This window comes from Gouania willdenowi, chromosome 1 (assembly GCF_900634775.1).
Source record: "Gouania willdenowi chromosome 1, fGouWil2.1, whole genome shotgun sequence".
Lineage (NCBI taxonomy): Eukaryota > Metazoa > Chordata > Actinopteri > Blenniiformes > Gobiesocidae > Gouania > Gouania willdenowi.
In genome coordinates, this window is record NC_041044.1 from 3,335,172 (window position 1) to 3,362,312 (window position 27,141).

At 39.0% G+C, this 27,141-nt stretch overlaps 1 protein-coding gene and 1 long non-coding RNA gene across 2 annotated transcripts in view; both read left to right on the top strand.

Annotated features, from left to right (window-relative positions):
* Positions 1 to 3,119: 3,119 nt before the first annotated feature.
* LOC114470454 (uncharacterized) lies at positions 3,120 to 3,586 on the top strand. The gene is made up of 3 exons (XR_003674876.1): positions 3,120 to 3,231; positions 3,332 to 3,445; positions 3,547 to 3,586. It is a non-coding gene; the product is annotated as an uncharacterized LOC114470454 (long non-coding RNA).
* Positions 3,587 to 3,591: 5 nt separating this feature from the next.
* LOC114471848 (85/88 kDa calcium-independent phospholipase A2-like) overlaps positions 3,592 to 27,141 on the top strand; it is a 46,788-nt gene continuing 23,238 nt past the window's right edge. Inside the window, exons 1-8 of the mRNA XM_028460793.1 lie at positions 3,592 to 3,639; positions 3,836 to 3,973; positions 13,019 to 13,212; positions 17,915 to 18,124; positions 23,715 to 23,895; positions 23,945 to 23,989; positions 24,375 to 24,557; positions 24,642 to 24,750. Of these exons, the coding sequence (XP_028316594.1) occupies positions 3,592 to 3,639; positions 3,836 to 3,973; positions 13,019 to 13,212; positions 17,915 to 18,124; positions 23,715 to 23,895; positions 23,945 to 23,989; positions 24,375 to 24,557; positions 24,642 to 24,750 (1,108 nt within the window). The remainder of the gene's footprint in view (positions 3,640 to 3,835; positions 3,974 to 13,018; positions 13,213 to 17,914; positions 18,125 to 23,714; positions 23,896 to 23,944; positions 23,990 to 24,374; positions 24,558 to 24,641; positions 24,751 to 27,141) is intronic.

The window sequence follows — 27,141 nt, forward strand, 5'->3', positions numbered from 1 at the left end:
TACTCACACATACGTCCTTCATCTGCACCATTCTGTATTTACCATCTACACCATTCTCTTGTCCAACCTGTGACTGTTTCTCTCCCTGCCTTTAACTGTTTTTTATCTCCTCTTCATCGACTTTTCTACGCTTGTTTGCCTGTTTTACCTGCATCGCTCCCACTCTGTATCTGTTCTCCATTCTTTAATTGTTCTCCTACCTCTTACGTTTTTCCCGTCATTCTGCACTCTCCCACCTGCCCTCCTCTCCTTCTCAGTACTTTCACTTTGTTCATCTACTTGTCTGCGCTGTCCCTGCACCTCCTCCCCCATCAGCCCTTGGGTGATCTCCTCACCACTCCTTCCTCACCCACCGGTCTGTTTATCAGCTGACCTGCCGCCCTCACCAAAATCTGGACATGCCCTGACCGGGCGCCCCTCTTTCTTACAGTGGAGACATTTCATGTTTTCGGACGTAACGTGAATAACATAATCAAAATCATCCAATCTCAAACTTTACACAAGACTAAGGTCCTCATTTCTTTAGTTCAAAATCCTGTACACTTGTTGTCTCACGTCTCTAAAGTCACTTTTCCAGTGGTGGCACTGGTGCGACTAACTTTCTTTTTGGTCGCATCAGCACAGAATTTGGTCGCACCCCCTTTTTTTTTCAAGCCATGCGTGCTGATAAATAGTTGACTTAACAGTAGTTTAACTAACTTAACATCTGCATTGTTTCACCCGATTCAATTAAATTCAAAGGGTCCAGCTCTGATAGTGGGGTCTCCGAACCCTCGTCCCCTGGTCAGGGGTCTGCAACCTTTACTCGACAAGGAACCATTTAACCTCATCTCACCTGGATTAAAGTCCTCCTGGAGCCACAAATACCTTCTCTATGAAGACAATACGGTATTATATTATATAGAATAATGTTTGATTTCATTTGATTTGATTTATATTGATCATGTAAATGGAAACTTATAAACAGTTTGAAATAAAATAAAATAAATTAACATCAATGAATAAAACAGTATCTTTCATCTTCAAATTCTTATACATCTCAGTTTAAATGAACACAATGTTATATAAAGAAGATTTTTATTTAATTTGAAAGGCTACAAAAAGTAACTTGAATATGATAACACATGATCATGTAATCAACACATGCTAATAACTCATTTCTTACCACACATGCATATTGAACCTGTACATTGGTGAAGTAGGAATGTACTGAGTCATTGCACAATGTGATTTATTTTAGGTTAACAAATTGTTATATCTTGATTTTATTTGTCATTAATCATTATTAGCCTCTGTAAAAAAAAAAAAAAAACTATTTATTTCAATAGTTTTTTTAAAGCTATAGGGAGCCATTGCATAAGAGTCAAAGGGCCAAATTAGGCTCCAGAGCCGCAGGTTGCAGACCCCTGAACTGAGAGACCCACAGCTGAACATCTGTCCTGGCATCATCGTCCATCAGTTCTGGTCCCTTCATGATGATTCTGATGAGGTCCTCCTTTTTGGTGTGGAATCGTGTATGCGCTGCGCGTGTACGCTCTCCACTCGGCGCCCCACATGCACTCCGTCACTATGCCCGGTGAGCTCAGCGAGCCCTCCCACCCCACCATCCCCCCAATCGCCCGCCCCACGTCCAGACGCCTGTCCCCAGTGTTGGTGATGCAGCAGTGTGTGACATGGCGCGTGTACACTGAAAGAAATGACTTTTGGGTGTACTAAATTTTATTGTGTAAAACTACATAATTCCTACTTTGTAAAATTAGGTCTCAGTGTTTACTAACTTTTGTCATTTAAAATTGTGTACTAATATGTGATTTAATTATTTAAAATAATGAATTGTATAGGAACTGTAACAATTACTGTAATTTTAGTATTAATCTGTTTTTTTTAATTATTGTAATTATTATGAAAACCCGAGTAAAATTTACTCCAAAAAGATCAGAGCTCAAGTTTGAATTGGCACATGCGCAGTGGGACCCTTACAACCCGGGATTCAGTCTGGTAGTCGGTTAGGACGGACTCTTTAACCAAAGGCGAATTCAGTCAAAGGAGCTGTTCCAGGACTCCAATGTGCAAACATGTAAAGGCTAAGGTAAGTAACTACTTTTCATTTCTGTTTTTCGTACAACAATATACATATTTTTTGTTTCAGTATATTATCGCAGACGAGGACGTTAAGAAAACAAGGCACCTGTTTGCGATGCTAGCGCCACAAGCATGGCCACACAAGCCCCTCTACTAAAAAGTTGGAGCTGTATTTTCGCAATTTTATTAATTTTGTACTTCTCGCTACAGGAAAGAACCGAATGCAAACCACTGAAAACAATTAACGCAAAATCCAAATCCATACATTTTCAGCAAGTGTCGCAACTGTTACGGTCAATACTACAGATCCCATCATGCTTTGCCTTGGCACGTCACGTGTGCTCGTCAACCAAAACAACGATGGTGGGTGTGTTGAGACTTTACGGGAATGCCTGTTCTTTCGTCTGCAAAGAGCTTGTTCTCGTTTCTAAAACTTATCTCTGGGCTGTGAACAGAGGACCGCGCGCTCCCGTTAAGCCCCCCGTGCCCCGGTATGTTAGATTTGGAGCTCGTTCTGGATATCATGCTTTTCATTACAGTCTCACTTTCTCACAATGCAAAACAAAATAACCACCTATGTAAATACGACTGATACTTATGATTATTACTTATGCTTAACAAATATTAATGGCACGTCTTGTCTTATTATATATTATAAACCCCTATACTGTTTATCAGCTAATTCACGCAATCACAACAACGTGATGTTAGTCATTTTGAGTCATTTTCTAAAACCTGTCTTGCAGAAAAGTCCTGAAACTGAAATCCCTCAGATTCATTTGGAACTTTCACTCAGGTAAACATTTAACTATAAACATTTATTGTTTACCAGCTAAATGCATTGATTAAATAAGTTTTCTTTTTGTATTTTTGTCCTACAGTGACCCTTATTTCTCAAAAGACAAACGGCAGGCAGCATAAACCCTTCAAGCACCAGCCGGTATGTTTGATTTGGAATCTGTGTACCAAAATTCCATCAGTGCATGGTTATTACCTGTTAACTATACTGTTACAACAGTTTGGTCACACAATCACAGCAAAGATGATGTCATTAGTAATTTTGAAATGACCTAAAATGTGTCTTTTAGAAAAGGGGAGAGCAAAGTAATCCTAACTGAGACCACTAAGATACTACACACTTTCAGTCTGGTAAGCATTTAACTGTAAACATTATTTATTGTTTGCTAACTAAATTAATTAATTTAATTCCTCATTTCTTTTTTGTTTCTTTTGTAATTTTGTCTTTCAGGGGAGCCATACATTGAAGTCTAGGGAGAGCAGATGTCACAAAGGAGATCCAGTAGGGAAGAAGGGTGGTGCTATTGGAGCAAAACTGAGACCTGTCTTGGACAACCTGAGACAGGTGTGTTTACTTGGTCACAATTGAACCTGTCTTGAACTTGTGCTGAGTGCATTAAATATTTTTTCTTTACTATTAATAAATTCCTGTCTGACTGTTTACAGGACCAAACTGTTGAGATGAGACGTGGAGATGTGATTCGTGGATTAATGCTCTACCTTGGTGAAAAAGTGGAAGACCTCTTTCTAGATTTCCAGGTAAAATACTTGAAATTTGTATGATTGCATTTATGATTATTAAATTAGTAATCATTCTGTTACAGACAAAACATACTCAAGTTTATTATTTATTTTAGTTCACTGTAATATAGCTAGGGCATATCATTTTTTACTTTAAACTTGTACGCTGTTGAGTATGTGTTGAAGTAACTATTGCTCTCTTTTATTTATCTAGGTGGACAACTTGGAGGATGTTTGTCAGCACAACATGAAGATCGCTGTTGTTCGTGCTTCCTATGCTGAAGAGCCTGTGGATGTTTCCATTGTTCTTGATGGCAAGGAGATTCTGACTGGATGTGGAAATGCTGCAAAGGCATGTACACTGCTAATGGGTCTCATTTATTCCCTGAATCTTGTTTATCCTCCAACACTGCGTTACACTTTTGAAGTGTTCCAGAAACTTTTCTTAGATTTAGATGCAATAAAGCCATCCCCCAAAGTACAAAGCCTGAAAATGAAGTTGCTGTCCAAAACTTAAAATATGACATTTTGTTCAGCTTAAGCGACTTGTCGTGCCATTGCCGTTATAGCATTTTTATGCTAGCAAGCAGTTTTGTTATGGCGAAACACCTGCACATGTTTCAAAGTGGTTTTATTCTTGGATTTCATTTGTAAGCCATTATGTTTTGGAAGTCACTTTTTCATGCAGACTTTAGACAAATTTTTGGTTCTTTGTCTAGTTTAGTTTGTGTCTACTGCAATGCCAAATACTCTACTGCAATCATTTGTTGCCCTAAATACGAAACTGTTCATGAATGTTAATACAGCTGTAAACGCATGCAGCCATTTCTCACAGCTGTGCCTTCAGAAAAGACATTGTGTTTGTCGATTCATTGTTCTTTTAAGTGTAAAACTTGGACAAAAAAGGTTGTCAATAAACAAAAAAGTTGTTGATAAATATTGGCATTTTTGTATTATTGATTTTTCATATTAATTCAATAAAATTTAACATGTTGTAGTTATTACTCAAATTTAGTGCTTAATATTTATTTTTGTAATAAGAATAAATAAACTGATGCAACAGATAAAATATAAATAACATTTAATAAAGTAATCCATTATTGTATATGATCAGCACACATAAAAGTTACTCAGTATTTCTATGACACACACAGAAATATCCAAAAAATCACATACACCTTACTTCATTATTTCAAATAACCAAGTGTAATAAAACTGATTTAGTAGGGTAAGATTTATTTACAAATACCATTTAGGTTTTACTTGATAAAGGCAAGAGAGTTTTACTTGATTTAGAGTAATCAAATTTAATTCAAATATCATCATGCAAATACTTACGAGTATTTTTCTAAGTAAATGTTAATAGTTATTTCTTTCAGTGTAGTGTCTATGTCGGACCCTGATTCACAGGAGGAAGACTCAGAGGATGAGGAAGTTTACTCCTTTTGGATTTTCACTAGAACTCGTACAGATGAGACCAGACAAAAAGAGATAGATAGATAGATAGATAGATAGATAGATAGACAGACTTTATTGTCTGGCCTGAAGCAGTGACAGAAGTTATTATTTTACACGGCCACAATAGCAACTTAATAAAACACATAAAATTGGCTTAAAAATACATAATGAGGATAATTTTATTCAGAGTTGCTCCTCTTGTTTTATGTTTAGCTAGGCGCTAATGCTACTTTAGTAGCTACAGCTATGTTTTGATAGCAAGTCTTACCTTGTATAAAACCTAATGTCCTCATGTGAAGCAGCAAACCTTTCCAAGTCAAACTTGTTCCTGATTCATCTCCTCCATCCGTCTTTGGAGCGCAGCGTTCTCCGCCCTGACCTCCTCTATAACACTGAGGGCTATAAGTCCAATGCAGCACAGGAGCAGTAGTCGTGTTCAGGACATGATACATCCATTTTCTCCTCAGGGTTCTCAGAGGGAGAGTTTGGTCTCTTTCTTCATTCCCAAACACCAGGACGAGGGGCAAGAAGGGAGTAATTATTCCATTCAAACAGTTACAGCTCCACTGACGCCCTTGTGCATTTGATCACTCCTTCATGTCAGGGTTAGGGTTTAGGGGTTAGGGTTTAGGGTTTATCTCTCCAGATGTTGATGATCCACTTTTTTGCAGCTCATCTTCTTGTGGGTTGTATAAAAAGTCAAAGCAGAACTACATGTAGCTGAAGCTGTACACCTAGGAACACACCAGTGGTATATTGATGTGCTATCTTCAGAGAGAAGAGAAAAACTGAAAGAGACCAAATATCAGTGGATTTTATTAAAAACATAAGCAGGAAAACATAGAGGTTCAGAGAGATTTATCCTATAGTAAGTTAAGGTAACACTTATTTATCAGTGTGCGTATTTAATGATTATTTAATGTTCTGTAAGCCTTGAGGTTTTTTTTTTTATTATAGTTTTGATTTCTAGGAGATGTTTCTCATTGTTTCAATGATAGTGATTTTAAGATGGCTTAAATGAGAATTTTCAAGGACAGATTAATATAATCATAATAAAGGTGATTGACCCACTGACTTCAGATGTTTTTAAGTCTTTCTTATCAAAAGAGAAATTGATTTTTAAACCTTATGAACATTAACAACTTATTTATCTACTCTAATGTATTTAGTATGAGGCAGATTCAAGAAAACGTTGAGTACTTTGAGTATTTTGAGGTCGGCCCAAGTGTCCTCAAAATATGGTCAACGTAGCCATGACAACCATTCTGTCAAGTTTGGAAATATGCAAGATTGACAGTGTTAGGAAATAAAATACAATAATAAAATTATGAATAAAAATAATAAAATGATTAAAAAATTAAAATAATTAAGAAATACCAGACACTTGTTTATTGTTTAAAAGTCTTGAAAACTGTTAAATGTCACAGAATGTTGGTTCTTTATTGCAGGAGTTCTCAACCTTGGGGTCAGGACCCCATTTGGGATCGCAAGACACTGGGATGTGATCGCCAGATGCCTTCAAGAAACTAAGAATATTTTTTGAACAATTTGAGCCCATTTGTTGCTTATTTTTAACCTTTTTTTTTTTTTTTTTTGCAACTACACCAAACTTGTCATATTTTTGCTCCATTTTATGTATTTTTGCTACATTACTCCAATTTCTGCCACTTCGCCATCATATTTAAATGCCTTTTCTGCACATTTCTTCCAATTTCAAGACATTTTCAGCATTTATAAACCCTTTCCACCATTTCCCACCTGATGTCGCATATGTTGACCCATTATTGTCATTTCATGCTTATTTTTGCCAATTTCACCACATTCACCATTTGTCATGCCTATTATTTACCAGTTTAAATTAATTGTTCCTACTTTTTAAATTACATTTACCCCCTTCCACCACATCTGCCACTTTTAAGCCAATATTGACACTTTTAACCATTTTTACCACTTTTTCTGACTGTTCTTGTCCACTCTCATTTTCAACTTTTAACTCATTTCTGTTTTTTTAAAAATCCCATTTCACCACATTTTCCATCATTTTTGGTGTACTTTTAATTTTATTTGTGAATAAAACAAAGATTTCCATCTTTAAGATGACTACAATAATAATAATAATAAACGTTCCTGGATAACAGTGGATATTATTCAGATGAATAAATAAATGTGGTTATCACAGATTCATAGAACAATAGACCATCATTTTACTGACTTTATGGATGGACCCCAAAAATCTCTCCCCTTTATTCCCCCTTATAGATGGTCCTGTCTCCACATGACTGTTCTTCAATGTTCATGTCTGTGTTCAACCACCTTCAGCTACAGTGGGGGTCCCCGCTCTCTGGGACCTTTATTTTGGAGGGTTGGAGGAAGTGGCACCACTGATGTCTTGCATGGCTGACACTGGTTCTGATTCACTTCCCCTGTTTAATGATTGTCCTTTGTCCAGATGATTGGTTCTTTGTGCAGAAGATTCCACACAAATACTCAAATGGTTTCAGTTTGATATTAACACATTTAAATGGTATTAAATTTATTTGGTATTGGTATTAAATCGTTTATCTGTTCTGTCCTCATGTGAACCGACTGCACAGAATCACTCATTATAATAAACGTTTAAAGAGAAATCTGAACAGTGTGTGTGTGTGTGGGGGGGGGGGGCTGCTTTATGAAGCTTTAAATCTGAAAACAAGCACAAAGTCTTTTCTGTTCACCCAACAGTTCCAGTCATGGAACCAAAGACATTTTACAAAGTGTTTTATTTCTCTCTACAGAGCAAACAACACAGTGAGTGAATGATGTGTGTTTTTAGGCTGGATGACACACGTTCAGTGTTTATTAAAAGAAGTCGGTCTCTGGCTTACAGTGAAACACGTACACGTTCAGTGCATCTATATCTGTGTAATTATGAGATAAAGAATAGAACAACATATGATCAGAAATGTTTTATTGGCCGAGTACAGATTTTAAGACAGCACAAGGAATTTGACTTGGGAGTCGGTGCGTGAAACAAAAAGCAAAGAAACAAACCAGCAACAACAACAATAATAATAATAACAATAATGATAAATATAAAGGAGGAGAGATAAATAAAGGATAGATAGAGAATAAAGGATAAATATCATATAGGTCTAGAAATATATAGATTTTATAATGGATCAGTGCTCGTTGTATTATTTACATGGATACTAAATATATATGGACTACTTTAATCACAGAAGGGACAAAAACGATCTGAGGGTCACGTGATCAATAGTACCCCCTTTCACTTATTAAGTCGCCCCTTTGTCCAACTACAACATTTTGCTCATAAAACTATTTTAAAACATCCATAGATCATAATGATGGAATGAATTAGTGATAATAACACATTTTAAAGAATCTCATTTTGTAAATAAGTGGAAAGAAACATTATTCAGTGGAGTGGTTCACAAACTTTTTTGGAACGTGACCCCATTTTGATATCATGAATTTCTGGTGACCCCAAAGACATTGGTTTTTGATTATGTTTGAGCTCCGATTTATTATTTTTTTTTAATGGGGCTGTAATTTGACATGGATATTCTATGAGCAGATGTCAAGAGCCTCTCGGAGACCTTTTGACCTCATTTCCTGGTAATTTCTAAATGTATCAGAATATAGTCATGTGATATATCGTTCCAAAGGCAATTTGGGCAACGACATCCTTAAGCTCCTGTTAACAGTAATTTTAAGGTCACATTAATCCTCAAACCTCAAGCATTGATACTGTGTGCTGCCTGGTTTAGCCGATATGTTTTTTTTTTGTATAATTGTATTCTATTTTATTATTATTATTTTTTTTAATTCATATATTTTTAGCAAGGTCTATAGTCCTCCGCGGTGGCGTCTGTCGCTCCGCCTCCATCTGCTCCAGTAGAGACGAGTGCTGGCTGCAAACCTGCTGTGCCTCGTGGTTCATCTCAGTGTAGGATCTTTTACACTATTCAGTGTAAAACTTGACCACACCCATCATTTCCATCGAGGAGGAGACTCAAGCCTCGTGCAGGTGCGCAACTTTATTCTGACGTCGCCATTTTTCTTGTAGCTACGGTAAGACTTTTATTGCTCATATTCAATGTTTTTTGGCAAATTTAGACACAGATACCGACTAAAAGTCTCAAAGTTAACATTTCTACACAGAAATATAATGGCTATTTTGAGTTGAGTTGTTGTTTATTTATTTTTTTGTCGAAGTGACTGGTCACGAATAAGGATGGGTACCGAAACCCGGTATTAAAACGGCCCCATGGTCTGTTGGTCCTCTCGGACCAACAAGCTACATCCTTATTGGCTCTTTTAACGGTAATTTTATGGTCGCGTTAATCCTCAAGCCTGAGACAAGCATTGATACTGCCGTGCTGCCTGGCTTAGCAACTTTAGCCTAGCCAATAGTTCTCCGCGGTAGCGACGCTGCCACGTTGTCGCGCCGCCTCTGTCTGCTCTCGGGGCGGCGAATGCTGGCAGGAAAACCCGCTGCTTCCGGGGCCGCTTTTTCATTTTGGCGTAGTTTTCCCGGCCATCGGTCGTTACAGTGCCTCGGCTGTCGGCCACGTTTAGTTCGAGTAGTAACTTGTTATCATATATTATCATACATCTAAAACGTTGCGAGTTAATATGGCAAACCAGAGGTAAATCAACATAGTTAGCCATGTTTTCACGAGCCGGTGCAGCTCTAATTCTCCTTTTGCACAATTTTTTTATCAAGTTATGTTTGATATGCTTGATTTGAATATTTGTATTGTTCATATAGTTGGTTTAGTGTTTTGTTAATAAAAATATATATACTGTATTTTTTATTTTATTTATATTGTACACTTTGTTTTGTTTAGAACTATTTATTTTCTGGTTTTCATTTATTTTGTGTGCCATATTGTTAACATTTTCAAAAATAAACAGATTGATGTTCATTTTATTATTTTTTTTTAATTTCCATTGATTTAAAAAAAAAAAAAAAAGTTAAGATAAGGGTATCAATAAGAGCAGTAGTATTGATACATTTTTAATGATAACCATCTCTAGTCCCTAACAAGAACAACATTTAATTCAATAGTCTGTCTGCTAACATCAATTAACTGACTGATGGGAAAGAGGTGCTCTAACGAGAGATCTGACTGATAGGAGGAGATGTGTGGTGTGTTAAAACTCCCTCCCCCTTCATACGCATTAATTAAGTCATTTTGCGAGAGCAAAAGCGGCAATTTCAACATGTACCATTTCAACAAACCATTTGTAATTTTGTTTTAAATATTTCATTGAGTTAAGGGTATTTTTGTTGAAAGTGTCTATTTGTACGGTTGACGTACGAACAACCCCCGGTGCTACTGGTACGGTTACCAAAGTACACGTACGTAGCATCTAAGGGTTAGGGTTAAGGGTTAGGTTAAAGGTTAGCTTTAGGTTAAGGGTTAGGTTAAAGGTTAAGTTTAGGTTAAGGGTTAGGTTTCGTCACGCGACCTAAACTGGCCAAATAGGGGCGCTGCATAAGGATAGAATGTCGACATATTGATTCGGCAATCGTACGGATAGCCACTGCCATTTTTGTTTAAGCTGATCACTTACCTTCCAACAGTTACCGTAGAGCGCATCAGAACAGTTGTCTGAGGTAAGATGGCTGCTGTTGAGCTACACTGGCGAATCCTGCTTGCTTCATCTAGTGTTTATATATATCTATGGTCTCTGGAATCTTTATTTTGGGCTGAAAAGGTTGAAAACCATAGACATTATATACATAGACGCCTCATGGACCGATTGGAGCTGATGATTCGTGCAGCCGGCATCTTGGACAGGTGTCTAATGCACCTGGCCTGCATTTATTTCTACTGAGGAACTCCCCTAATTTGGTTGAATGGGTGAACAGACCGGTGTGCGTGTTGACGGCCTGATGTCATCGTCAACAAAGACTCTGATTGGCTTTGGTCATGCGAAACAGTTGCAGGAGTTCAATATTTTCAACTCGAGCAAATGTGCGAATATGAAAAAAAAACGGCCAACGCTGTTGGCGCGTGGATCGGACTGCACTGCCACACAGGAAAGATTTCGCATTTGAGACCCATCTATCAATTGACTTTGTAATCTGGTCGGACGAACATTTCTTGTCGCATCCGGTGTGAACGCAGCATAATTCCTAAACATGCAGAAATAACTAACGGTAAAGAAAAATAAATATTTAGCAGTGTTATACTAACTTTTGTTTTCCATATGAATCATATCTGTTAGCATGTAGAGTAAAAATACACCTCTTTGCTCACTACAGAGCACTGATGAATTAGTCTTCTCAAGACTGGGAAACCTTCAAAATATGAAGAAGAAAAAAACAGCAAGAGACAATAGAGAGTATGATTTCCTGCTCTTATACGTGTAAATAACATTAGTTATGATGACATAACATTATATAAATGGTAAATAAACCAAAAGTATTGTTCAATCTTACTTGTGAAAGGTAATCCCACGGGATCTGGTTTGTATAGAAGCCCGTTTCTGCCACTAAAAAAAATAAAAAATCACCAAGGAAAGTCATAATTATGAGTTAGAAAGTCATATTTATGAGAAAGAAAGTCATAACTATGAGATAGGAAGTCATAATTATGAGTTAGTAAAGTCATAATTATGAGATAAAAACATTTTTGGTGGAGATTTCTGGTCAGTGCCATGGGTACAGATACCCATGGCACTGTACCCATGGCAAACACTACACAGCATCACAGCGCCCCAAGGGGAGAACATGCGCTACAACATCCAACCTCTACAACACAGCCACACAGAGTAAGAGCGCAGATATATACAATCTTAACAGTGATAATGACAACATGGCACTTAGAATGGTGATGCCATCAATAGTTCATGTGTCATTGATTAAAGTGATCACCATGCTCACCTAAATCTAGACTAGTTTATGATTAAATCTGGTTTGGATTGTAGAGAAACATTAAACGCAATTCCAGAATACATTGTCAGAGCAGTGAGAGGACAGTTATTATACAGCACTTTAATTCCACAGCTACCATTATTATTACAGTGTTTTTCAACCGTGGTCACCTGAAATGTTTCGTAATTGATAAATGAGAAGTACTGATTAAAATGATGTTTCATTGTATGTTTTTGAATTATTTTTCTTCACCACACACACACACACACACAATCCCAAATAATTGTATTCTATTCTTTCACTTTCTCAAAAAAAAAAAAAAAAATATATATATATTTAAAGTAAAATGCTGTATAAAAATATCTGAGCTGGCGCATCTTGTCAGTTTGCGCTTAAACTAATTCTCGAGAAAAAATGTCTCTGGGGTCACCAAAATTTTGTGATGTAATAATGAGTCCACAATGTGTAAAAGGTTGGGCACCGCAGCTTTACTATACTTAATATTGGATAGCAAGTGTAAAAATAAATTAATTAGGAATAAACAAGACTTTTTTTCTGTTCCTTTGAAAATACAGTATTTAATAATTTGTTGTTATTTGCGCATGTGTGTTCACGCCCACTCATGCATATGCATGAAGGCCCCAAAACAGCCTGTTTTTAGGAGTGGTCTGAAAGTGACTTTTCAGAGCCTAAAACTCCAGAAAACAGGCGAGTTTGTGAAAATAAACCTCAAATACTATGTTGTTGTGGTTCTTAGAACAATTGGAGATGGGTGAAAAATAGCATAATACTGGACCTTTAACCCTGAATTATATTTCTGGTCAGACATCATTTGAAATACAATTATTGAGATTTATATCGTATATGTATCTATTTGGAGGAAAAATATTCAGATATGAGTTTTGATCCATATCACCCAGCTCTACCGCTGATCTTTTGTTTAATTTCTGATTGTCAATGTTGTGTTTTGGTGAGTTTTTATATATTTTGTTAAAACATTGTGCTGACCTAATAGTTCACTCCCCCTCCCATCCTTGTCTCTCTGTTTTTCAGGTCATGATGCAGAACCTGTTGGACACCGTGTCCAACAACCCTTACAGGGTCCGAGACGTGCCGCTGTCTGACTACGCAGGAGGAGGCAAAGTCAAGCTCAGAGAGGAGAACCGCGTGGTGCTGTACAAGAAGAGCCAGTGTCAGTCATGGGACTGTCTACTCATGTGTCCCAACACCCCAACAATGACCCCCAGGTCAGTAGTGGAGACATGAACTGATCAGTTGGAGAAGTAGAGCTCAAACTAATGCACACTGTTGGTACTCAGAATGTAAAAATGATTTCTAAAGGCTTCATTTAGACGGATAATGATAGAGGATCAGATTAAAGTGAAACTGTCACAGTCCACAGTCCTTCTTCATTGATAATTCATCATGTAACCAGTTAAAAGTGGACTGACCCGAGCTGCTGAATCAACAGAATTCCTCAAAAACTGATTACTTGCTTGACTTAAAGGGATCTTTCACTGTTTTTACAAATGTGGCCTACATTTTTGAATTGTACTGATACGAAGATCTACTGTATGTCTAACAAAATGCATTATTATCCACCATATTCATTTTTGATTAATTTTTAAAAATGGGACTACTTTACAGTTTTAGAGCGTGTGTTCCTCCATGTTGAAATCACGTGATTGATGATGTCACACGGTCCCACTGCCTGTAAACATCCCATATTTTTCTATTGGAGTGAAACATTCAGTCTGATTTTGATATCAGTCAAAATAACAACTTGCGCTGCTTTTGGTGGCTCTAAAAAAAACATGAAAAGTTAAAGATGTTGATGTAAACCTCTTGTTTACCAAAATAGGATAAAAACAGTTTTAACCCAGAAACAGATTTGTGACCGCAGGGGGCGACAGTTCCAACTAGTGTTGTCAAAAGACTCGATACTGAATAAAGTATTGATACAAAAAAGTGAGTGTCGGATACGATACTCACTTGCAAAAGTATCGATACTAACAGCGCCGTGTTCATCGCTATATATTAATGGTTCATCTCCTCGCCTGTTTCAACAACCTTATTCGCTGCTGCAGACAAAAAACAGATACACGTGCAGCCCTTCCGCTCAGCTGCAGCTGAACACACTACTAGGGCCCTATAAAATCTGCACTAACGGAATCACTGACGGAATCACGGAATCGACCAATGAAAACGGTTAAATGCGGAAATGGACAGAATCAACATGAAACACCGTCATCGTGAGGCAAGGAATGTTTTTTATGGGGAAATGTTCTGGGGAGCGCTCATTAGGTGCACCACCCTGCACTCTCTTGTCCTGGCTGCATTAAACAACGCCTAAATCACTGTCAAAAATAGCCACACAAAAAAATTGCGCAAATCATCACTGACTCCTAAATACAGAGCCACCAGTGCCTGTTTAACTTTGCTGTGCCTGTAAAACTTTGTGAAAACATGAGTCAGCTTGAGTCAGCAGTATTGTCATGTTTTATTCCAGTACTTTTGGAGGGTACTGTATGTCTGTGGCCCACACACAGCCAATTCAAAGGTTTTTACACACTTCTTAAAGGGACAACGTCCTGAATGTGGTTTCACAACACAACAGAATTTAATTTCACATTTCAGTCTTAATGAAGGAAAAAGTCAAAAGTGGTACAAACTGTTGATATTGTGCTGCGAGTTAATAATAAAAGGGTTTTTGTGACATTTTTATCCACTGCTTTTGACCCATTCTTGTTTTTTTTGCAAAACTATATTGAAAAATATAAATAAGTCAAGTTTAAGTTGCCTATCGCCATTTTGAGGAAAAATATTGAAATATGAATATTGGTCCATATCACCCAGGCCTGATGTAACCAAAGCAGTAACATTTTTATCTTTTAAACAATATGATTGTCCAAACTGTGGGAAATGATGGGTTTAAAATAACACTGCTTTAAATAGGATTTTATTAACATGAGTGTGTTACCTCAAAAACAAATGGAAATCACTAGACTGATCTGCTGCCATGGTATGTAGCAAGTGTTGCTAATGCTACACCAATTTAGTTAAACAGAGTAAAAAGACTGTGTGACTAAAATAACTTGTCAACCTTTTTGTTTGATGTTAATTGTACTTGGAAGCAGTTTGATGAATTGCTTACATACATTTTTTTTTAAATGTTTGAAAATTACCCTGACTTAAATCACCTTGTATTCATTTTTTCCATTTTGGGCGATGATTTTAAGTAGGTGAATTGGTTTGTTTTACTGGTAAATAAAATAAAATATTCTAAATGATCTGAATGGAAAAACTTGTGATATTAATTTTTTCCCATGTTGCCTACTCTTAGTGTAAAATAATCCCAGTGTTTTGAAGAAGAAATGCTCTTTAACACTAGAAGTCCCAGGGATTTCTATATCCCCCCAGAAGTCCCAGAGCAGGGTCAAATGAACTCTAGGACCAAACTGACGACTCTGATGGCTACAATTTGCCTCTATTAATTTGTAAATGAATCACCTGAGAAATCAGCAGGGGGGAGAGCCTGACTCTAACAATGGAAGTCTGGAATGTTAGGGGGAAGTGCCCTGGAAGCTAAAGTCACAATGCCCCGTTTATTAACTCGTTCTGCTTGATGCTGGGGGAGAACAAACACAGACTACAAACATTGAAAGAAACAGAGTCACCTCTTCCAACACACCTGGTTCAAATGATTATCAGGCTTCTGCAGAGCTGGATGATCATTTGAATAAGGTGTGCTGATTAGCGGCCCTCGAGGACCGGAATTGGACACCACTGGAATACCATGTTGTCATGCAGCCTTTTGTGCTGTGGGGAATAAATAGCTGGCTGCTTCCACCTGCTGACACTCCACACTTATTCTACTCAAAATGCAGAGAAGGTTTACCACTCAAGAAGCGTTGGAATTGATCCTGAACAATGCAAACCCTTGTGACTCAGATGGGGAGGACATAAACCTTCAGCCAAATTCGGATTCGGACTCTGAGCTGTCTTCAGGTTAGATTTCCCAAACATCCTATTTTCATTTCCTGACTTTATTTTTATTTAAAACCGAAGAAAAGAATAATTTGAATTTGTTCACATTGCAGATGACGCGACTGCTCCTCATCTGGAAAAGAGAGCTCGGTTGGAGAGTGAGCCCACAGAGACGGCGAAAGAGGGCACAGTGTGGCATGAAGAACATGTGGGTACAATTCTCCGTTTCACTCCAATGGAACCGTACGCTGCAGATGGAGAGCCAACAGCAAAGGCCAGAAGAAGAATCAGGAGTCGCCTTCAGAGCTTCCTCTGTTTCATTACTGTTGGCATGCTCCGTCCCATTCAAGAATGGACTATTCAGCATGCACGGCAAACGGAGCAGACGGACTGGTTCATGATCCTCCATGAACTAATGGCATTTATTTCTGTTATTATTTTGAGGGGGGTGACCAAGGTTCCATCTCTGCGTGACAGCTGGTCAGCATGCCTGGGAAACCCACTTATCACTGGAATTATGTCACGAAACCGTTTCCAAGACATCATGCGTCACCTACGATTTGATGACATGTTTACGCGCAGTGAGCGAGTGCAGACAGATAAGTTTGCTGCAATTTCGGATGTGTGGGGATCGTTTGTTACCAACTGCATCACATGCTACAACCCTGGTCGACACATCACAATTGATGAACAGCTTTTCCCATCGAAGACTCGCTGCTGTTTCCTGCAGTACATTGCAACAAAACCCGACAAATTTGGCATAAAGTTTTGGGTGGCTTGTGATTTGAAAACAAAGTACATCTGCAATGTCCTCCCATATCTTGGAAAGGACCCCAGTCGTCCCAGTGAGGAGAGACTTTCTGAGAGTGTGGTGATGAAGCTGATGGAACCATTTATGGACAAAGGCAGGACGGTCACCACGGACAATTTCTTTACATCACTGACACTTGCACGACGACTGCTCAGCCGGAAAACCACCATCCTCGGGACAGTCAACAAGATTCGCCGGGAAATTCCTCAGTCAACTAGAAAGATGGACCGCAAGGAATTCACCACTCAGGTATGTTGTTGGTCTTTTTTATTCCATCAACACCTCTGAGTGTGTCATTGTGTTTAAAACCGCTATAATAACAACAATTTCTTCTTTTTTAGGTGTTTTCCACCACTGGTGCCACGCTGACGGTGTATGCGCCCAAACGAAAAAAGACCGTCTACATTCTCAGCAGCATGCACAGCGTGGTTGAGACTGAGGAAACCATCAAAAGGAAGCCAAACACCATCACCCAATACAACACCACAAAGTGCGGAGTGGATGTGATGGACCAGATGGTGCGGGAGTACAGTGTGCGCACAGGAACACGGCGATGGCCAGTCGCCGTGTTCTACAACATGATCGACATGGCGGCACTCAATGCACATCTGCTTTATCAAGCATGCACCGGGGTGCAGGAGAGACGGGTGGACTTCCTGGTTCAGCTAGCAAGAGAGTTGGCTAACTCTCATGTGAGTGAAAAGAAGGCACTCAAAGAGCAACTGCGCCAACAACAACCGCCTACACCTGGCCCTGGGAAAAGGGCTAAGTGTCAGATCAACCATTGCTGCAAGAGCAATCGCGCAACTGTGCGATGTGTTCATTGCCACAAATACACATGTGGCAAATGTAGGAGAGAGATACCGTGGCAGTGCCAAGTATGTCACGAGTCTCAATAAGAGGATGAAGGAGATTCTTCTAAATAAAAACCATTGAAAACAAATCACAGTTGTTCTTTTGCACATTTCTCACACCACACTGTCATTAAAAATAAATAATTTTTGTGTTCTCTTTGGGTCAAATGACACCTCTATGGGTTTTATAGGTAAAAAGTTCATTTGACACCTCTGTGGGACTTCTAGTGTTAAAGGGATTGTAGATGTTTTTAATGTAGACCACCGTGTCATAGAGACGTTTCTGTTGCTGTTCAGGCTGTTTCAGGTCGTCTCCGAGGACGACGCCATGAACTGGTTTTCTCAGTACGCCCTCAAACTCCAGCCCTTCTACGACACACTTCCTCTGAAGGCTGAGAGCATTCAGCCCATCGTCAACTGCATCCGTAGCCACCCGGACTGGAGCTGTGCCCACATCGCCGTGAAAACGGGCCTCAGAAAGTTTCTCAAATATACGTCTTTTCAGAGGTGAGACGAAAGTTACTGAGTATGGAAGGAAACAGGGTTGAGGTCATTATAATTGTGATCACGTAATCTGTGTAGAAATTGTGTGTGTGTGTGTGTGTGTGTGTGTGTGTGTGTGTGTGTGTGTGTGTGTGTGTGTGTGTGTGTGTGTGTGTGTGTGTGTGTGTGTGCGCGTGTGTGTGTGTGCGTGTGCGCGTGTGCGTGTGCGTGTGCGTGTGCGTGTGCGTGTGCGTGTGCGTGTGCGTGCGTGCGTGCAAAATATCTGCGGTTCAGGGACAGACAGAGCTGAGACTTTCAACATGGCTGCTGCTTGATTCACTGGTGTACGACATCAGATTTGTTTGGACTGCAATGATACTGCTAATGAATTATTTCATAAAATTGTCCACCCGTAGCAGACAAGCTTAGCTTTGATCACGCGGTATAGTTGGCCTGCTTGTCCTGGGCGGAGGCGCGATGGCGGCCCAGCGCTGGGGCGCCGTGTATGTGTGTAGCTAAACAAACTGTGCAGAGCACAATATAGGCTACATATAGTACTGTATATAGTGAAAGCCTATTTTTATTTTATTTTTTTTAATTATCATTATTAGTCACCTTAGTTACAAATGTTGCTCACTGAGGACACCTGCTGGTCAGTATTTACTGGGTGTTTTTTTAGGATATTAGACCCACTTTAGTCATTTTTAAAAGCACTTTGTGCAGTCACTCCTGGAGATTCTAACCAGCTTTCAACTTATCCTGTGGTACCATGACTATCTGTCAACATTGAGCTGTTCTGCAGCTCAAAATATGTTATTTTTATCTTTGAAAGAACAAATAAATCAATTACTTTCATCATTAATCTCATATTATTAATGGCAAAATTCTCAAAATCCCTTCCGATTTTTCATCTTGTCTTAACTAAGTTTAGTTATTATTTGAATAAACAAAAAAAGGTGAAATTATTGCTTCTGTATGAAGAACTGTTTCCTGTGCCTCCAAGTGACTGATGCCTGTATTTATTTTATTCTTTTCTAGTGATTTTTTGTCCCCTTTATGTTGTTTTACTGATTTGTGAACTTGCAATTTGTCAATAAAAAAAAAAAAAAAAAACGGATTCATCCTACTCAAAAAAAATAAATCTGTTTTAATAATTGAATTGTAATTGAGTTCAGATAATTAGGATCCGAAGGCCATACTGGCCGTAGGAACCTATTGTTCTTGCTTTTTTATTTTGCCGCAATGAAAAAAACTGTAAAAGACGCCAAAAATACTATGGAGCCAAACGACTGGCAGGTTGGCCCAATTCACATGAAATTTGCAACATGTATTCTTGACCCCAAGATGAACAAAAAGTTACCCGATGAACCATGCTGAAAATCAAACAGGAAGGCAGAGACATCTTGAGTCAAAGATAAAAAAAATGGCAAAACGCATTGCGCAAACTAGTCTGAAGGGCTTCATCCGATTTGTTTCAAACTCGGCCAGAACACTTAGGACCAACTGAAGATTAAAAATCATCAAAATGATTTGCATATCTTTTAACGGTTTGGTCGTGGCCCCACCACAAATTTGCAATGCTAATTTCTGAAGCACGCCACAATTTAAAGAAATCCATAACTGACACAAAAAGTTCAATCAGCCTCAAATTTCACACAAATGACATTTGCCCAAGCCTATTCAACGCTGTGAATGTCCTAGAGTGGCCCAGCCAGAGCCCAGACTTGAATCCCATTGAGCATCTCTGGAGGGATCTGAAAATGTCTGTGCACCGACGCTCCCCATCCAACTTGATGGAGCTCCAGAGGTTCTGTAAAGAGGAATGGGCCAAAGTGGCCATAGATAGATGTACCAAGCTTGTGGCTTCATATTCCAAAAGACTTGAGGCCGTAATTGCTGCCAAAGTGTAGGAGGATGAGTTATTATTCATGGGTTATATAACTAAGAATATTAATTATGATTATTAATATTACTTCAAATTTTGCGGGGTGCCACTCCTTTTAACAGGAGAAATATGTCTACGTTTTTAGACTAGACTCATCAATGTGAAACCAGGGGAAAGTGAATTCTAACAGCAAATCTACACCATAATCACAGCTTTAATGAATCAGAGGAATCAAAGATTATGTTTAACCTTTTATTCAAAAGTCAACAATTAACACAGTCAAAATATCAATTGAAATGGGATAATTAAATCATGATAAAATGCATTTCTAGGCTAATAAAAGTAAGGATTATATGTAATAAAGTGAAATCACTATTCTAGGAGAATGCTAGTCTACTAAATATTGAATAAAAATGCAGGATACATATTCGAATAATAAGATTATAAAATCAAAGAATAAAATCATAAAGAGAGCTCATAACAAAGAGAGGAAGACAGACAGGGGAGACGAACAAACATGAATGAGATGAACTGTGTGTGGAGCATGTTGTGAGTGTGTGTAAGTTTGTAGTTATGGAAGTATGGATGTGATCTATTGTGGATGAAGTTGCTGATGAAAGTTCATTCAAGTACCTTGAAGATGATGTCAGGGTTGGACCTGGAGGTGCTGTTTGAAGCAATGCAGCAGGACGTGCCACCGTTGAGTTCTGTTGCGTTTCAACAGAGTAGAGCCCCTTCAGCTGTTCCAGGCGGTTCTGGCCTTCGCAGCTGGGTTAGAGAATGGCTCGTGGCTTACCCCAATGGGTCGCAGGCCGGGCTTCTTTCGGCTGTTTACGCACGTCACTAGGTGCTGGATTCGTCCGAACCAAGCAGCTGTTCATTCCAAAAATCTAACTGTTTCAACTAAAAATAAAATGAAATAAGTGAAAAGGTGGGGAAGGGAAACGCGTTGAGTATGAAATGCCAGCGTCCCAAAAACTAAAGTTTCGGGCAGCGCGTTTTTTTTTAAAAGAATTTGGGGATGCCTTTTGGAGGAGGTGTCTTGGTTGATCATTCTGAGATCATATCGGTGATTGGTCAATGTCTCTGTTTTCAGCTTGTGGGTGTGGGTGTGTAGTGAAATGACATAGACAACAGAGGGAGTTCCTAAACATAAAAGAATGCCTAATAATTAACTCCAGATATTTCAAAACATCTTTTCAACATCATATCTTAATATATCATCTATAATGAAACAGTTAGATACCAGACACGGCTGAAAAATAGCATAGTTAGTACTTAATAAACCTGAATGTCAAAATTCGGGTTAAGGGATTTTCCTTATCATATGGTTAACATTCAGTACCTTGAACTAAGCTTTGTGATGTTTTTTAGTATTTCAAGCACCTTTTAAATGATAAACACTTTAAAATAGCATTCTGTTGGTTATTGAATTACATGAAAAGAGTGGGATCGGACAGACAATATTATTTAATCCCTTTTGGAATAATGCTGTAACATGATGAAATGTGGGAAAAGCGAAGCGCTGTGAATACTTTCTGTATGCACTGTAAATATTGCTTCAACAAAATATTGTTAATGTTTTTGCAAATTAACTCTAAATCATTAAAAACAAAATGTATGCTGAAAATAGTCATTTCAGTGCTAGTATTATCAACTTATCTGTAAACATGGACACATATCAGTGCTGCTTAACAAGTACAATGATTATTTCCTCTTCATTTCTGTGAGTTTCACAAAGTAGCTTCACCATGTTTTCTTTGACTGACATTGATTTATAGAAGCACAGACGTGAATAGACATGAACGTCCTAGACAATAGCTCGACACTGTTAATATTTACTGGAGTAGCATCCACACAGAAACACAGCTTCAGTCCATGAAAATAAACAGGATAATTATAACATTCATTACATTGAAGAACCATTCTGTAACATTTAACAAAGTGTAAGACTTGGAATTGTGTGAATGATAAAAAAAAGTGTCTAGTAGTTAGTTTAAATTACTACGGTGCAAAATGTTTTCAATTTTACAAAAATATGGCTTTAAAACAGTTGTTTTCACTGTAACAAACTGTAACCAGATGGAGAAAAAGTGTCATTGACATGTTAATGATGCCACACTGTTATATAACTAAGTATAAAAACTTATTTTAAAAGACATATGATGAATTTGTGTAAAACAAAAATAACCACACTGTTTAATTGTTATTTTGATTAGGGGTGGCAACCTCTGGGTACCTCACGATACGATATGCGATACACCGCTCACGATGTGACGATACTACGATTAGCGATATATTGGTCAGAAATCAATCTATGATAATCTATGACATGAAAAAAGATGAAGTGAAAAAATACAATTTTTATTTTATATCTCTGAAAGACAATAAATTGAAAAAGTGTCCTATGAACAGTGACACTATTTTAGTGCAACATTTCTGTAAATAAGTGTCAACATACCAATGTAAATGAATAAGTATCTCCAGTAGTGCTTTCTGTAAACAAAACATAGGGTCTTTCTTACCAGTGACACCATTATAGTGCTCTATTCCAGTAAACAATATATTGGCTCCTTCAACAAACAGTGACAACATTTATGTGAAGACGTACCTGCACATTTTAGTGAAAAAAAAAGACAAGGTTTTGGGAAAAAAAAAATCGATACTTAGCGCAAGCTTATTGATAATCAGTCGTGCGATCTTACGCGTCTTCTTTGTTGGTGTTTTAGAACGTTGGCTCCGCAGTCAGGAAGCGACAGCGGGGCATTACCGGTTGGTGGACCGCGGCCGCGTAGTACCGTGCCCGTGTGTACAAATTAGGGTGGCAGCAGGGGTGGCAAGGCTTTGTTGTGGGGTGACATTTGCCACCCCATGCCACCCCGGTAGATCCGCCCCTGAACGTACATGTTTATTTGATTGTGAATCTTTGTAGATGTAAATATTCCTCTTAGCAGCCTGTTCACTTAAATGATGTGCTACGCTTATGGAAGTTTTTAAGGGTTTGTAGAGCTAAGTAGATTTTAATTACTGTAATTATAGCAGCTTTCATTTGTTTGCCAAAAAAATAGTTATGGTTTAACCCAGGGGTGGCCAATCCTGGTCCTCAAGGGCCACTATCCAGCATGTTTTAGATATTTCCCTCTTCCAACACACCTGATTGAAATGACCAGGATTGTTATCAGGCTTCTACAGAGCTTGATGATGAGTTCATCATTTGAATCAGGTGTGTTGGAAGAGGGAAACATCTAAAACATGCTGGATAGTGGCCCTTGAGGACCAGGATTGGGGACCCCTGGTTTAACCCATCCATCATTCATAGTCATAGCGCCACCTATTGGTAAAAGGAAATCATAGACATTATATTTGCACAGAACATTGCAGGAAAGTTTGTGATATAATCCTTGAAAATGGTCAGCTACGTCTCAACGCTTTCAAATTACTGCCACACCCCAACAAGCAACACACCTCAACGTGCACCACTTCCTGCTGCTTGTAGCTTTGATTTTAATCGTAATTGAGTTGTCATTGAACATGGATAAGTGAAGACGTAATTGAACTTTAGTGATTGAGCATGTAATTTTAATTGATTTTGATTTTTAATTTGAATTGTAATTGGGAAAAATGCTGGTAATCGTAATTGAAGATGGATAATTGAAGACGTAATTGTAAATGACCCCAAACTCTGGTAGGAATCATCTCAGACTAAACAAACCCTGTTTTTTCTTTCAGTCACATCAACTCTCAGAATGAGGTGGGCCAGACTCCGCTCCACCTGGCCTGTGAGCGAGGAGACCTGGCCAGTGTTAAACAGCTGTTGGATGAAAGCCAAGTTCGTACTGACATCAGTGATTTCTACGGGGACACGCCCATGCACTGTGCCTGCAAACACAGGTTCTCTGTTTTTGTAAAGGTGAGACACCATTGATCCCGCCCCTTTGCTCTTTCCTCCCTACATCCAGGCCTTGTGCTCACAACTTGGCATAGGGGTCAACGATTTGAATATTGTCATTTTGTGCATTTTTCAGATTTTTTGAGTGTTTTTGTAGTGATTTTGTTTATTTTTGTTGTCGAAATGTGTTTTTGTTGTCATTTTGTTTCTTTTTGCTGTTGTCTTATGTATTTTTCAGTCATTTTGTGTATTTTTCTGTTTTTTTTAAGTGTTTTTGGAATAATTTTGTCTTTTTTTTGTCGTAATGTGTGTTTTTGCTCTAATTTTGTGTATTTTGTTGTTTGTTTGTCAATCTTTACTGTATATTTTGTTTTGTCATTTTGTGTATCTTTCTGTCTTTTTGAGTGTTTTTGGAGTATTTTTGTTTTGAGGCCCACAAACAATTAGACATGTGGCTTATATTTGTCTCACAAGTGGCCGTCTTACGCTTTTTGTGCCAGATGTGTCGCCTGCTGCTGGAACACGATTGCTCAGTAAACGTCCTTAATAAGACTGGACAAAGCCCTCTTCATATCCTAACAAAGCAAGGCCGCTCTAAAGCTGCTCTGGTGCTGCTCACTCATGGAGCTGATGCTAACCTGAAGGACCAGGACGGGAACACCGCACTGCACTTAGCCATGAAGGTACACACTAAGAATGGACCTGGTCATTGGTCCATTGGTTCATTGGGCTGAAGGCGCTGCTTATTTTGGTCTGTTTGTCTGTAGATGAATCACATGGATCTTATTAAGGTACTGATTGTTTTTTGGGCTGATGTGGAGATTCCCAACAACCTTGGAGAAACACCTGGACTCATCGCTGCCCAAACCAGCAAAGGTATCAGTGCAAAGAAGTTAAAGAAAGAACCTGATCATTGGTTTGAAGCAGTGGTTCCCAAACCTTTCACAGTCCTGTACCCTTCATACATTAAACCTGAAGCCATGTACCTCCTACCGCTTCTTCCTTAAAAAACATGATAATGTAGTGCAGTGTAGTGGCGAGCTAGAGTCACGTGTGCAGCCAGAGCCAATCGCTCGCTATAGACCTGGAGTAGCACCACACCTGTGTGCAGACAAACGAGTGAGAGAGAGGAAGATACTGTAGTTTAAGGCTCTTTCACAAGTTTTGAGTTTCTGTGGACTTCTTGACTTCCTTATTTGGTAATTGTTTCAGAATGTTTATTTTCATGTTAGTTTGACCATTCGCTGTTTAGACCGAACGGACGAGACACGGAAGTTATTGATGGCAATGGTCGCGGCTGTGTTGAAAGTTAACGGCAAAAAATACACATTTCTCCGTGGATACGGCATTATAAACGCTGATATGTTCACCGCGTGCTATATAACCAAATGTGCACCTTGGATGTACATGCTAAATGCACACAGTGCCGAGTTGCGACAACGGAAGAGTTTCCGGAAGTTTCACATACTTCTCGCGGATCTCAAAACACGCCCTCACCGTATCTAAGGTATTTATAGTAAAAATATACTAAATGAGTAAAATAAAAAAAAACTAAACATTATTGATACAAAAAGTACAGAAAACAGAAATGCACAAAAATATACAAAAAGGCTCCAAAAACACACTCTGAATATGGATCAGGAGGACAGTAAATTATAACCAGTAAAGTGGATTTTTCTATCTTGTTTTTGGGATTACAAATTTCAAGTGAGAGGCTTTCGAATGAATTTTGGTTAAGTTTTGTTTTTGGGGTAACTGATAAGCTTGAGTGAAAAACTGCTGCCACTCCTCTCCGACGATTCTCACGGGGAATATGGTGATAACCATAATTGGGAGGGTTGCTTCATTAAGAGCAATACAATCTTCATTTTTGCACCAAGTCTCCATGAGGCATAATACACCTAATTAATGGTCCGTTATAAGATCACTCACTAAGAGGGATTTATACGAAAGCGATCTGATATTTAATAGTCCACATTTAATGTTGACTATTATATGTGTATGTGGTTACCTTTTTTTTAAGAATTTAAGAACAACAGAATCAGAATCTGTTGTCGAAGTAAAAGTTAAACTTTTTTGAAAAAATTAATTTGACAGATTAACATACCACTTGTTTTTGATATTGGTTCTTCAATTACAGTTAGTTATCTGTTCTTGCAAGTTTAAAAATGTATTAGTGGAACTCAGTTAGCTGAGAAGTGAAAGAAAACAAGTTTGCATGGAAAGGATAATAATAAATTAGTGACCGAGTATCAGCTTGTTTGCATGCTTGAGTAATGCATGTGAAATCTGTTCTCTTTCATAACATTAGTTCAGATGTCTCACTGTGGGATATATGCCTCCGCGTCATATCTCAGAAGCCCAATCTCATTATGCCAATCCTGATTGGCTGGTGAAATGTATTCATCTGCCGCAGGTAGTCCCTCCTACTATAAGTAGAGGGGGAGGAGAACACAGTGCCATTGAAAAACCTCTTCTCACTAAGAGCTATCTCGCATCGCAGCTGCTTAACCGTCCACAGGTGGACCCTTTTCTGGATTCCGTCGCTGGACGCTGCTGTTGAAGCTTTTTCTCTGCTCTCGACCACACCAGGTCGACTAGTGTTTTCCTTGCTCTCCACGCTCGGTTTAACACTGTTTCAACGCCCTGCCGTCGAGGGCCGACCGCTGAAACGCCAGTTTTCGGCTCACCGCTTCACTCGACGCCACACCACGGCTGTCGAGCACCGGACGCAACACACCAGTTAGTGACTTGGTTACTTCTTCCTCATTGCACACTAACACAGAGAAGGAGATGGTGGACAAGGCCCTACACACCACGGGGTCTGGAAGCTTGAAGGCTCGCCTTCAAGCCTGGTGTGCTCTTGCTCGAGACGCACACCAGGTCTGCTCAGGGAGCCTCGGGCTGGAACACTCCCAGCAGGCCCTGAACGCCCCTGGTTCCTGCCGCCACTGCGCCGTCTTCACAGTGAAGAGCCTTCGTATTCGGCTGGTACACCAAGTTAGCTTGTCGGAGCAGGGACCCTATCTTCCCCCTCACGGCACCAAGGCCGTCGCGGCTGAGATGGAGCCTGAGGTGGTTCCTGGGGTTCCCAGTCCAAGCTTGCCTTTGTTCCTCCACCCGGGGAGGATATTCTGGACTTGGACTGTGGGGACGACAATGACGTCACTTCTGAACTTCTCATTTCAGAGGACAAAGTGGAGGACGACATTTTCGTCACCCCTGATCAGGCTGCAAAGCCCGTCGCCTCCATGGAGGGAGCTGAGG